The sequence below is a fragment of the Perognathus longimembris genome, chromosome 2 (assembly GCF_023159225.1).
Source record: "Perognathus longimembris pacificus isolate PPM17 chromosome 2, ASM2315922v1, whole genome shotgun sequence".
NCBI lineage: Eukaryota > Metazoa > Chordata > Mammalia > Rodentia > Heteromyidae > Perognathus > Perognathus longimembris.
In genome coordinates, this window is record NC_063162.1 from 88,591,922 (window position 1) to 88,606,270 (window position 14,349).

The 14,349-nt window shown below is 36.7% G+C and overlaps 1 protein-coding gene across 4 annotated transcripts in view; it reads right to left on the reverse strand.

Annotated features, from left to right (window-relative positions):
• Positions 1-14,349, reverse strand: part of Klhl7 (kelch like family member 7) — a 43,084-nt gene that overhangs the window by 11,694 nt on the left and 17,041 nt on the right. For all 4 annotated transcript variants that reach the window (XM_048339697.1, XM_048339695.1, XM_048339696.1 and 1 more), the window contains exons 2-7: positions 13,767-13,869; positions 13,166-13,259; positions 12,835-12,959; positions 11,027-11,202; positions 7,246-7,420; positions 2,252-2,394 (exon numbers count right to left, since the gene is read on the reverse strand). In XM_048339697.1, the coding sequence (XP_048195654.1) occupies positions 2,252-2,394; positions 7,246-7,420; positions 11,027-11,202; positions 12,835-12,959; positions 13,166-13,259; positions 13,767-13,845 (792 nt within the window). In that variant the 5' untranslated portion in view covers positions 13,846-13,869. The remainder of the gene's footprint in view (positions 1-2,251; positions 2,395-7,245; positions 7,421-11,026; positions 11,203-12,834; positions 12,960-13,165; positions 13,260-13,766; positions 13,870-14,349) is intronic.

The following is a 14,349-nucleotide window of genomic DNA, read 5'->3' on the forward strand; positions in this document are numbered from 1 at the left end:
AAAATACTGAAAGAGAATTTTTTAAGTTCAAGTCAGCCTAGGCAGAAAAGTCCCTGAGATCAAAAAGCCAGAAGTAGAGATGTGGCTCAAGTGATAGAGTGCTTAGTCTTGAGCAAAAAAGGTCAGCAAACAGTGCCCAAGCCCTGAGTACAAGCCCCACAACTGGCATACAAACACACAAAATGGGCTAATGAAATGATAAAAAAACCATTATGTGACTGGATTCAGCATAACTTCTAGATAATTGGAAAGTTTTAGGTGCTATCTTTTGAGATTGTGAAATTGGTCTGCCCTAGCAATGTATGTAGTATAGAAAAAATAATTCTACTTTCTTTCTCTACAGCTGAAAAACATACAACAAAGAAATAAGTCAAAATATTTCTAAATATAGAAAATGAAATTAGAAATCTTAATTCTTAGTATACCATATTACAAAACAATGTGATAATTCATGAGAGGCTACAGATGCTCCATGCAGTCATCTAAGATACCAGGTCGTGTGTGGTGTGTGTGTGTGTGTGTGTGTGTGTGTGTGTGTGTGTGTGTGTGTGTTCTAAGCTTGAACTCAGGGCCTGGGTGCTGTTGATGCTTTTGTTCAACAGTCGCCTTCCACCACTTGACCTCTACAGCTCCACTTCTCACGGACTTTCCTGCCTGGCTTTGAACTATGATTCTATGATCTCAGCCTCCTGTGTAGCTAGAATTACAGGCATTGGCCACCAGCATATGGCTCCTCTTATTTTTTTTTTTTTAAATTTTCTGTGGTTCTGAGGTTTGAACTCAGGGCCTTGTACTTGCTAGGCAGATACAGTACTCCTGAGCCATACCTCCTGTCAAGAGATAGAAATGTTAGGTGATTCTCTCAAGGTTACAAGTAGTGATCTTCTTATTTTTTAATTTGTATTCCTAAATCTATGAATCAGACTGCTAATCCAATGGGCATAATATTTGCTAGAAGTAACATTAAAGTTGGTGATTGTTTCTACATGTTTGAATGAAAAGTAATTTTATCTTTGTTATTTTCTAGGTTTTCCAAATTGTCTAGAATGACTATGCATATTTTACACTAAAATATAATTACTAAAGAAACTCATGCAGTCCTAGAAGCAGAATTTTCCTTTTAAAAACTTATATAATAAGAGCAGGAATTAAAATGAACTATGCAGCTTGTGGGAAAGGATGGGACATAGAAACTGGGGAAAAGTGAAGGAAGGGGTACCATTGTTCAAAAAGGAATGTACTCATTACCTGATGTATGAAACAGTAACCCCTCTGTTCAATACCTTAATAACAATAAAATCATATATATTTTTAAAAATGCAGGAATTAGAATGAAAGGACACTGTAATCAAGAGGTTCGACAAGAAATGTACTTACTACTTTACGTAACTGTAAGCCCTCTGTACATCACCTTGACAATAAAAATAAATTTAAAAATAAATAGAGGTAAGATAAAACAACTAGGTCTTGTAAAGACTTGCTAAAAACAAAAAAGCATAAGATAGAAAAAAAATAGGTCCTTTAAAAAAAAAAATACTGGGGAATGAAACCAGGGCCTCATATATGCTAGGAAAGCCTCTACTACTTGAGCCACAGCCTCAGCCCTTTTGATTTCAACTTTTTTTTCTTTTTAGTAACTGGGATATTTTGTTTTGGGGATTTTGCCTACACTAGCTTCTACATTGTGATCTGCATTCCAGGAAGCTGGGATTACAGATATGTACTGCCAGAGTAGATTCCTGTTTTCTTTAGTAGTGCTTACTATAAAGCACATCAGACAGAGCAATTACACATTTGAAATCTAAGTATCTGTTTTCTTTCCCTTCCTCCCTCCCTTCCCTTCCTCCCCCTCTCCTCCCCAACTTCCTTCCTTCCTTCCTTTTTTTTTTTTTTTTTTTTGCCAGTCCTGGGGCTTGAACTCAGGGCCTGAGCACTGTCCCTGGCTTCTTTTGGCTCAAGGCTAGCACTCTACCTTTTGAGCCACAGCGCCACTTCTGGCTTTCCCTGTTTATCAGTGGGGCTGAGGAATCAAACCCAGGGCTTCATGCATGCTAGGCAAGCATTCTACCACTAAGCCACATTCCTAGCCCTAAGTATCCATTTTCCTGTCTGCATAACAAAGACAGTAACTAACTATCTCATAAGGTCATATAAAAGAATAGTAAAGACCAATATCTTTAAAGGTAAGACTCAGGAGAGTGCTTATTTGTTCAGTGTTTTCAAAAGCAAAATGAGAATAAAAAATAGTTACCTTTGGATTAAAATATCTACAAGACTGTGGTTGGGAGCCTCCAAACAGAGCTATGCGGTAATCATGTTTTTTTCTTCGAGGCCTAGTTCCATCTACAAGCTCTTCTCGGTCCTCTGGAGATAGTAGGTGGTACCTCATTCCACCTGCAGAAAAATACATGCATTTAGGAACCTCAATCACTAATGTGATGCTCTAAAAAGAAATTCCTAGACATCATATGCCATTAATTTCTCCAACTTTCTTTTGTTATTTCTCTACAGCTTTAGGAGCTTTACCTAAGGAGGCAAAGAGGCTAGAGACATGTATTAAGTAACTGCTTCCTAACCAAGTTATTATTTGAGGTAACCAACATTCATTCTAACACTCTGAAACTCACTATGTAACTGAATTTACTTTGTTTCTCAATCAATAGCTGATGAGATAATGATTACTGAAATCTAGATCTCTTAACACTGTGGTTTCCAATCTTTTTATTTGGACAGTCTCACTATGCATTATGTAACCTACACTGCCCTTGATCTTGCTATATAGCCCTGAGTTGTCCTTGATCTTAATGATCCTTCTGCTCAGGCTTCTAAGTGTTGGGATTACAGACATGTACTACAACAGTCTTAATCTTAACTATGTATTTGAATCAACAAGGGATTCACTGGAACTATTTATTCCACAAACCAACAAAAATGTAGTGATAGGGCCTAGGCTTTGGCATTTTAGAGTTCCTTAAATACTTGCCATTTAAAGTGCAGTTTAAAGAGTGGAAATGAAGCATCTGGGAGTTTGTTAGAAATGCCAGTCTCAGACCCTACTTAATACTTAACAAAAGCCCAAGGTAATTTAGATATATGTAAAACTTTGTGAAGCAGTGAGATAGCTTTCAAATGCAATGAGAATTCAGAACTGCTGTGATCTGACATGACTCTCTTCCTTTAGCACTTACTTAGTTTAGCCACAAACCACTTAATAAAAAACTCTAGCCTGAAAAAAACGGGGCCACTGAATAAAAGGGACCAAAAACAAATTCTGGCAAGTATATATTGGGGTTGCAGGTAGTTGAGATAGTAGCATACCAGCCAATGAGTGAAAGCATCAAATACTGAGCTCCAGTCCTGGTTCAGACAAATAAAGAAAAGTATATTAAATTGCAAGTTAAGATGCTGCATGGCAAAAATAATGGAATCAAAGTACAGTGACAAAGCTAGGAAAAGTTATATTTATAAATAAATATATAAATTTGAAAAGACAGCTTATTAGTAAGATCAAAACCAGAAATTTAACAGAAAATTAGTAATCTGAATAGAGTCCACAGGAAAAAAAAAGGCCACAATTTTTAAACATATGAAAACATACTTAGCTGCTCCACTTAGGAGAAATAAAAATTAAAATCATAAGTTTTTCAACTATCAGACTGGCCAAGAGTCACTGTTCTGGGTTTGTAGGGTGAGCAGTACCTGTTGCCACTTGGATAGAGGTGTGGCTGGGTATAAGCATTTTGAGAGGGCCATAGCCATCTGGGAGGATATAGTGAGATACATTAAAATCACAAATGTACATACTACCCTTTAGCCCAGGAGCTCCCCTAATGCTCATATGAGGAAAAGGGGTTAAAAATTATGGTACATCTATATAATGAAATATTTTGTTACTGTTAACAGGAAAGGTTAATATGCACACATGAAATGACCTCCAAGAAATGGTATGGGATGAAAAAACAAAGCAAGATGTAAAAAGTCTACAAAATATAATACTATTGGTTTTAAAATGTATGTTTTCACAGTAACACATTTCATTATATATAATTTATATGTGTACATGAAGTAGTAGTTTCAAACTACTTTAGGAAGAATATATAGGATATATATGAAGTAACCTATGTAAGGGAATGTAGTATAGGGAGCAGGGATATCAGAGAGACCTTTTCACAATATAACCTTTTATGATTTTTTGAATTGTGCATTGTATACAGTATTATTAAAAAGCAAGATTATGGCTGAGTGCTGGTGGCTCATGCCTATAATCATAGCTACTCAGGAGGCTTAGACCTGGATGATCTCGTTTCAAAGTCAACCTAGGGAGAAAAAGTCATAAAAACTACTCCAATTAATCAGCAAAATGCTAAACTGGAGGAGTAGTTCAAGTGGGTAGAATGTCAGCCCTTAACAAGAAAGCTGAACAAGAGTTAGAGGCCTGGAGTTCAAGCCTCAGTACTATCAATCAATTAAATTATGAGAGAAATAAATATGATACTACTTTTATAAATGAAGCTGTGTTAAGCCTTTACAAAAGAGATAGATATGTTTGGAGGCATGTCTGTGAATGAATGAAAATAATTATAAATATTTAGCATTTCTTTTCACTGTAGAGAAACACTTTTTCATAAGAATAACTAGAAACCTCAGAGGCTAAGGTATGTTTTAGTGAGGTTGGCAAACTTTTTCTGTAACATGTAGACAGTAATGCCTTAAACTTTTCAGGATACATTTGGTTTCTGAGGAATACTGTTTGTATTTAATAATCTTTTAAAAATTATTGTCAAGGTGAAGTACAGAGGGGTTACAGTTTCATACATTAGTAGTGAGTACATTTCTTGTTCAATTTGTTACCCCTCCCTCATTTTTCTCCCACCTTCCATCCTCCCCAATTCCTCCCACCTCGCCCCAAATTGTACAGCTAGTTTACAACATAATATCTTGTATGTATTGCTGTTGCATTGGTTCGCCTTTTATCCTGTCTCACCACTTTAAGGTTCCCCTTCCCTTCTCTAATTCAGACAAGCATATATAAAATACGCAGGGTACCAGAATCAAATATAGTTTTCAAAAAATCTTTTAATCACATGAAAACCATTTTTAGATCAAGGCAAAATTTTGCCTAAAATAATTCTTAAAGTACGGCCCAATGACCAGCAGCATCAGAATCACCCCCAAACACACCAGAGATCCAAATGGATGAATACTAGCTCAAATTTTCTGACCCTGAGGATCTGTTCCACATATGCTGAAGATGACTTGTATGAAATACACATAACTCTCAGGAACAGAAGGTAGAGAGGAGAGAGACAAGAGGGAGCTGTTTCCAGTTAGCAGATCACCAGTGCTCACTCAGAGGAAGCATGTACTTGCTGTTTTGCTAATTTAATTGGAATACTTTCCTCCCTAAGGAGAGGACTAGGGACACTATGGTACCTTTCCTTAGGAGCCAGCTTTTCATTCCTCAGACTTATTCTTTTGGGGGTTATTCCTCCTAGCATTAGTTACTAGCATTTGTAAATTCTGAGTAAGAACTTGGCTTGGCTCTTCATATGAGGAGTTTTGACTGTGAATTTTACATTGTAACTTATTTTCTTTAAGCTAAAATTCTTTTGGCCTGGTTTCATCTATGTTTGTTTTCTTTTCTGTTTTCTTCCTCTGTACAAGGCAACATTACTTAAATGGTGGGAAGTCATCTGATGTCTGAAAAGGGAGCCTGGTTTACATCCCCAAACCCTTCCTAAAAGGGAACAAAATGAAAACAAATAAAATGAAGCAAAATAAGTTAGACCTAATTATACATATTTATGAAAAATATATAGGGTCATATGAATATACACACAAACATAATAACTAAAGTATGGTAGATGCATGGGATAATTCTAATGTGTAACTCCTTTGAACAACTAAGTTACAGTCAAACAAAATGAATACCAGGAAGCTGGAACGAGAGAGAGAGTGTATAAAGTCAAGGGGAGGAGGGCAGATAAATAAAGAGGAAGAGCAGGCAAATATAGTCATAATATTCAGTGTACTTATGTGAAAATGGTACCATAGGTAGAGTTGGGAGAGACGGGGGGAAATGATAAAGACGCATTTTACTCATAAAACTGACATGCTGAATTGAAATCCCTTTGCACAAATACTTTAAGATAAAACAATTTTTAAACATGAAACAAAGCAAAAGAGCAAACATGGGATCCAGAAGATAATGCACATAACATGGAACTCAAAGAACTTCCTATGATAGGGAAGAAAAGTTCCAAGGCAAGAACTTTTCAAACTGAAAGAGCTAAAAGTCCATATTGGAACAAGCAGAAGGAAGGTTCTAAGTGCGATATTTTCATGAAATAAAAGCTGCAGAATAACTCTACCAAAAACTTTATTAAGTGGCATGTTATAGAAGCATCAAGGCTTGGCCTCTGTAAGTTAAAAAGAATCAAAGAAAAATAAAATCAGTTTTTTTCTTTTATAGTACCAGACACTGAACCCAGGAGGGTCCTATACATGCTAGGTGAGTGCTCTACATTTAAGATAGCCGCCTCCCCCAAGGCCTTTTGTTTATCTATTGTTTTCAAGATAGAGCTTCTTCTAACTTCAACCAAGGTTACCGGAACTTATGATCCTTCTGCCACTTCCTTCTCCACAGTACAGGTATATACCACTATGCCCAGTGACATTTAGCAATTATGAACTCTAGACAAAAAAACAACAAAAGCTGCTATGAAACAAAATGAGCCAAGTTCATACCTGTAATCCTAGCTACTTAGGCGGCTTTGATCTGAGGATCATGGTTTGACGCCAGTGCAGGCAAGAAAACCCACAAAAGACTCTTATTTCCAACTAACAACCAAAAAGCTGGAAGTAGAGCTGTGGCTCAAGTGGCAGAGTGCTAGTTTTGAGCAAAAAAGTTTGGAGACAGTACCCAGGCCCTGAGTGAAAGCCCGGGACACTATTTGGCTCAATAAAAAAGGAAACACTAGGAACAAAGGGCACAAAATCTATTATATATACACAAGTAGAAAAAGAATAAACAGTTTTCATCTTGTCACATAAATCAAGTATTTCAATATATTTCAAGCATTTCAATATTTAGGAGAATGAGAAGCCCAAGAGATTAATTTTCTAGGAAGAAGATAAAGTCTTTACATTTCTCCTTAACTACTAAGTCTGATCCATTCCAATAGGTTTTAAGTATAAGAAACTGGCCACATGATCAGGATATAAATGGATATGAAGAGAACTTACTTATCACCATCTTCAGGCATTCAGGATTATCTTGTATAAGTGGTTCAGCTTGTACCGTTTTACTTAAGAAATTCTTTGATATAAGAGGAAACCTGACTTTAGCAAGGATATCAACCATAAATGGCTGGCGATTAGGTTCATCATACTTCAACCACCTGACTGCAGCATCATAAACCTAAAGGGGAAAAATAGCATAGCAAAGTTCTTAGTTGGCAGCCACATCCTAATTACTTATGTTTACTCTCACATTGAAGAATGAAAATGTTATCAGGAGACAATATTTCTCTCTAGTATTTTCCTCAAATATGTTTACATGTTGAAACATTTGACTATATTTCTTAAGTTTATTGACTGCTTTGTAGTATTATAGGTTACATACTTTCTAGACATAACTACTACATAATGTAATCAAGATGTAAAATATAGTATTAAAAAATTCATCTTCCTTTTTGGAAGGAAGTACATCCAACTGAAAGAAGTCTACTAGTCAGTGATATTTCCAATGTATATTCAGTACTAAGAAAACAAATTTACCAAGACAGCTTCTACCCAGAAGATAAAAAGATCACTCATGATTAATTTCAACTCATATACTGCAAACTTACAGAAATGTCTTTCTAGTGAACTTTAACATATAAAATTCTATACTTAATTATAGGTTATATAAGAATTGTTCTCTAAAATATTGTAGCATTAATTTACTGCACCGAACAAGTGCAAATTCATTAACATGCTTTAATTTACAAACCATTAAGCATATTAAAAACAAATGATTTAATGCATATTTTTCATCTACCACATTGTTTGAGCTAGCTAATTAATAAGGCTAGTATTAATAAAGCCTATGTTCCTTCTGGTCTTCTGAGTTGAAGAATTTTTTTTGGCCAGTCCTGGGGCTGAACTCAGGGCCTGAGCACTATCCCTGGCTTCTTTTTGTTCAAGGCTAGCACCCTGCCAACTTGAGCCACAGCGCCACTTCTGGCCTCTTCTATATATGTGGTGCTGAGGAATCAAACCTAGGGCTTCGTGTATACGAGGCAAGCACTCTTGCCACTAGGCCATATTCCCAGCCCCGAATTATTTTATTAAGAGACTTTAAAATAGTTTTAGAGTTACAATAAAGTTGCAAAGATAGTACAGAATTCTGATATATGGTACTCTATACCCAGTTCTAGTTACCTTAAGTATGATACATCTGCTATAAGAACCATCACTGGTACCCTAAAATCCATCTATACATTTTTTATTTCTTTACTTTTTATCTAATGCTATTTTTGTCTTATGATTCCATAAAAATACCACATAATAGGGCACTGTTGGCTCACATCTGTAATCTTAGCTACTTAGGACTCGGCTGAGGTATGAGGATCATGGTTCATAGCCAATCGGGGCAAGAAAGTACATGAGACTCTTATATTTAATTAATTACTCAAAACCCTGAAGTGGAGCAGTGATTCCAGTGGTAGAGTAGTAGCCTTGAGCAAAAAAGCTCAGGGACAGTACCCAGGCCCTGAGTTCAAATCTCAGAACTGGCACCAATAAACAAACCAATATTAGTTCATTGCATTTAGTAACTAAGTCACCTTAGGCTTTTCTAGCAAGTGACAGGATTTCAGACTTCCCTTATCTTTGATGATCTTAACAGTTTTGAGTTCCAGTTAGGTACTTGAGAGAATGTGTCTCAATTTGAGTTTGTCCCATGCTTTATTCATTCAACTACTGTTTTCGTGTTTGGGGTAGGATCAACACAAAGGTGATGTGGTATTCTAACTATATCAAGAGCACATGTCATAATATGATTTATTATTGATGTTAACTTGGACTACCTGCAGATAGTGTTTGTCAGGACTCTCCAGTACAAAGCTACTTTTCCTTCTTTTGCATAGAAACCAGTTAATTTTGTAATTATTGTGGGTTTGTTGTTGTGTTTTGTTTTGTTTTTTTTTCCTTTGACAAAGAATCTCACTTTAGTGCCCAGGCTGGTCTTGACCTCATTGGCCCAAGTGATCCTCCTATCTTATACTTCAGTGTACTAGGACACTTGACATACAGAGAGACATGTTTTTTGTTTGTTTTGTGCTAGTTCTGGGGCTTGATCTCAGGGCCTGGGTACCATTCCTGAGCTTTTTTACTCAAGGGTAGCACATGAGCCATAGCTCCACTTCTGGCTTTTTGCTAGAGTCTCATGGACTTTGCTCTTGAGCTATCTTTGAACTGTGATCCTCAGATTTCAGCCTCCTGAGTAGTGAGGATTACTGGCACCTGGCTAGACCTGGTTTTCTGTTTTTTGGTTAGGTTTTTTTTTGTTGTTGTTGTTTAGTGAGATCTTCCATGCTCAGTCCATTTGCAAATACAAACTGTAAGACTTGAAAAGGACGGGGCCAAAAGAACATGGCATAGTGCAAACTTTTATTTTAAGAACAAAAGCAACTCAAAAAATGTGGTCTCAGGGTTGGGAATATGGCCTAGTGGTAAAGTGCTTGCCTCATATACATGAAGCCCTGGGTTCGATTCCCCAGCACCACATACATAGAAAACAGCCAGAAGTGGCGCTGTGGCTCAAGTGGTAGAGTGCTAGCCTTGAGCAAAAAGAAGCCAGGGACAGTGCTCAGGCCCTGAGTTCAATCCCCAGGACTGGAAAAAAACCCAAACAAGCAAAAATAAAATGTGGTCTCATTGTATCTTTCCATACTAGTTTTCTAGTGCTGCTATCAAGAAATTACCATAAATTTAGGGTCTTAAAACACAGAAAAGGATGTGGGGATGAAAATAAAGACTGACAGCACCCAAACATTCTGCAGCTCAGAATTCTCACAAATTGTCTGACAGTTCTAGAAGATACAGTATAAAACTGGTTGTACTGGACTAAAATTAAGGCACTGGCAGAGCTATCTTGAGGCTCCATAGGATAAACTATTTCTTTACCTTTTGCAACATCTAACATCTGCCTTCATTTCTTTTTTTTCCCCCCTTATTTATTGTCAAAGTGATGTACAGAGAGGGTACAGTTTCATATGTTAGGCCTTCAGTGCATTTCTTGTACTGTTTGTTGCCTCCTCCCTCATCCTCCTCCCCCTCCCCTTTTCCCTCTCCCCCCATGAGTTGTTCAGTTGGTTTACACCAAATGGTTTTGCAAGTATTGCTTTTGGAGTCGTTTGTCTTTTTATCCTTTGTCTCTCGATTTTGATATTCCCTTTCACTTCCCTCGTTTGAATACCAGTATATACAGTATCCAGTGTACTGAGATAGAAGCTACAGTTTCACATGGCATGTTGAAAGCAATTACAACAGTGATAAAACAGTTGTTTCCATAACATTCTGCCTTCATTTCTTGGCTTGCAGCCTTCCTCCATTTTCAAAGCCAGTAATGGCTGGTCCACCCTTTTGTACACTGCATATCTTTGAACATTAAGGATCCTTATAACTATATTGGATCCACTTGAATAACTTCCTAATTCCAAGGCCCTTTACTTAATCATACTGTCCAAGCCCCTGTACCAGGAGGTAATGTAACAGATTTAGGGGTTAGAATGTGGCCCTCTTTTGGGGTAGGCATTATTTTGACTCCCATGGTACCGAGCAGTTTTCTCTCTGTCAAGTGGCAAATCTCTCAAATAGCCTGCCCTTATAAGTACTAGAGATTCATAGGCTTTGTAATCCTATACTATTGTAAAGAATATATATTCTCTTAATATGACTCTTTATCCTATGTATCTAAACATCAGATGTAAAAATTTCCTTATTGATTACTAAGCAAAATGTGAGAAGGCAATTTAGTCACCTGATCCTCTGCTCTCACAGTGAGAGTATCCTGGTTGAGAAGATGTGTTACACGTTTGACATCAAGTTGCAGAAATTCATCAGTTTTGTAAACTTCAGTAAAATGCTGATGAATAAATTCATCTGCTGTTGCTTTCAGTTCAGGACAGTCCAGACACTCTGCAAGCACACTTATACCTAAGAATGGGAAAACAAAACAAAACACAACACAACAGAAAATTCTTTATTCTTTTTATCAGTCATGGGGCTTGAACTCTGGGGCTGGGCATTGTCCCTGAGCTCTTCAGCTCAAGGATGGTACTCTACCACGTTGAGCCAGCCACAGTGCTACTTCTGGTTTTCTGGTGGTTAATTGGAGATAAGCATCTCACAGACTATCCTGCCCAGGTTGGCTTTGAACCATGATCCTCAGATCTTAGACTCCTGAATAGCTAGGATTATTGGTGCATGCCAGGATTATCTAGCTTAAAATTACATGCTTTGGGAATTCCAAAACCACACTGCAAAAATGTATATAGATCAGGAAGTCTATTAGCCATTTATCACTGTAAAAAAACCAAAACAACATACAATACCCTTGATATCAATAGCTTAAAGGATAAAAGATTTTATAGGTCCACAGACTCAGAGGTGTCATTCCATTTTGTACAGTCACAGTATTAAGCCAGTGTTATCACTACCTAGTTCCTGAACATTTACCAACCCAAATATAAATAACTGGAAATAAAAATATCACTAGGATATATTTAAGAAAGGAATACCTTAGTCCATTGATCAGGCCTGAGTATAACTTAGCTTAAAAGTTAGTATTTTTGTCGGTCATGGGGCTGAACTCAGGCCCTGGGTGCTGTCCCTGAGCTTTCTTTCATGCAAGGCTAGCACTTTACCACTTTGAGCTACACAAAAACTTGTGATTTTCTGGGGGTTAATTGGAGATAAGAGTCTCACAGACTTACCTGCTTGGTCTGGCTTTGAACTATGATCTCAGATCTCAGCCTCCTAAGTAGCTAGGATTATGGCACAAGCTACGGGTACCCAGCTAAAAAATTAATTTTTTAAGCCAAAAAAGTTTGCTTTTCTTCCATTTGTTTCTTCTGAAACTCCTATTTCACATTAGTATCCATGTCTCCCTCTCAAGTCTTCCATACTTCACAAATGACTTTTTCTTTGCATTTTTTTTGGGGGGGAGGGGAGATCATGAGGTGATGTTCCCTGTTTGATCTTTCTTAGTTTGGGTCTTTATTGTTTTTCAATTTGATTCAATGTCAAAAATATAATATTATGGATTTGCCTGTTTAAATGCATTCTTTCTTTTTCTTACATTGGAAATGTTCCTTTCCATTTCTTATACTGCATTTATCAATAGAAGCCATTTTTTAGGTTGTTTAGCATGACTTTCTATCTCTCAAACTACTGGGTTTCCTAGAGCTTTATTTGATTCTTGACTAATCTAATCACCAGAGAATTGATACAGGTTGTCATTTTAAAAATTCCATCAGTATAGTCATCTGCATAGCTGTTTTCCTTCCTGCTCCATTTAGTTCAATTCCTTTCTTCTGGACACTAGGACATTCTTAATTTTGTCCCTTTTGTCTGTATTTTTTTATTTTCTGAAATTAATCTGCTTCCTTTTTACTTGCTTTCCAGTTCTCCCTCTGTGTCCGCAGTTCCAGTGTGTGCAGAAATGAACAACAAAATGTCCCAAAGGAGGGAGACTTATCATTATGTTTTTTCTTTACTAAAAGACACAATGAAGAGTAAAACAAAACTAAACAAACAACTCCAAATCAGGAATCTGGTATTTCTTACCAAGACAATTTGAAGCATCAACTTGTTCTTTCAGAAATTCAACACACATTTTCTTCACAGGTTCAATCTGGTACTGATTTGCTGCATCTAACAAAGACTGAACATTGTTGCTATTTACAGAAATCCTGCAAACAAGTTAAACTGAATATTAATTTCATGTAATTTTTTATTATTTAAATAATGTTACTGTAGAATGTACCTTAGTGAGTTACATTTGCAAACTCCTCTACCTTTACAGCTTTTCCTTCTGAAGAATTGAGCATACTGCTTTGTGACAATTCTTTGCTATGGTATTATTATTCTTCTAAAACAGAAACAATCTTTAACTCACCTAGCAGTATAAGCAAATTCCACAAGTTGTTCAATAATGTCAGGTTCAGCATCTTTAAGTTCTACTTCAAAGGACTTGGACTCAAGCATGTTAGCTGAAATGGAGAAAAAAAATGACATCAGGATTACCACAAATTTAACTGAGAAACCCAGAGCATCTAAACTAGATTCTGTTTTACCAACCTCAAAATAATTTAGCAGTACTCTTAAACTGTTACAAGCAAAATGTTTGATTTAGCTGCAACAAACTTATGAGAACAATGACTGCAGAAGATACATAGAACAATGATTATATAGTATATACTGTATGCAAAGCTGTCATCTTTTCTAGGAATTTTTGTAGGCAGCTAGAACACTAAAGAGGAAACTTCAGATAAATATGTTATTTAAGTTGATCAAGACCATAAAACAGTATTAAGTAGAGGAAGCAGGATTTAGACCCAGGTCTCATCTTCAAATCTAGGTCACTATACTATGCTATGTTTCATTTTTCTTCCCTTTTAAAGCATAACTTGGTATATTTGTGTCATTTTTTTCACTTAGAGTCCACCTAATTCTTAAAAGAGAAAAGAAAAGCCTTCTTGTTACCTTATGATACTTACTGGTGAACATTAAGTTAAAGAAATGACTGGCTGCAGCAAGGACAACACGATGTGCAGGTATCTTTCTGTCCTGGACCATGAGGATTACATCACACAATGTTTTCTAATCAAAAAGGAAAATATTTAAATTAAAAAGGGCTCACTAGGCCTAGTTGACAATACATGTAAAACAGGTGCTAACCAGATCACTATTTTATCAATGTTTTTATTTAAATGTAATCTTTTTCTTTCTTTCTTTTTCTTTTTGGCCAGTCCTGGGGCTTGAACTCAGGGCCTGAGCACTGTCCCTGGCTTCTTTTTGCTCAAGGCTAGCATGCTGCCACTTGAGCCACAGCACCAGTTCTGGCCTTTTCTATATATGTGGTGCTGAGGAATTGAACCTAGGGTTTCATATATATGAGGCAAGCACTCTTGCCACTAGGCCATATCCCAGCCCTAAATCCAATCTTTTTCCACAATAGAATTTGTTTATAAGATATTCAGGAGGGAGTTGCTAAAGCTTGAATATTTCCTCCAAATCTCAGATGAAATTTAATTGCTATTGTAACTGATATTAAGAGGTAGGTCTTGGGCTGGGAATGTG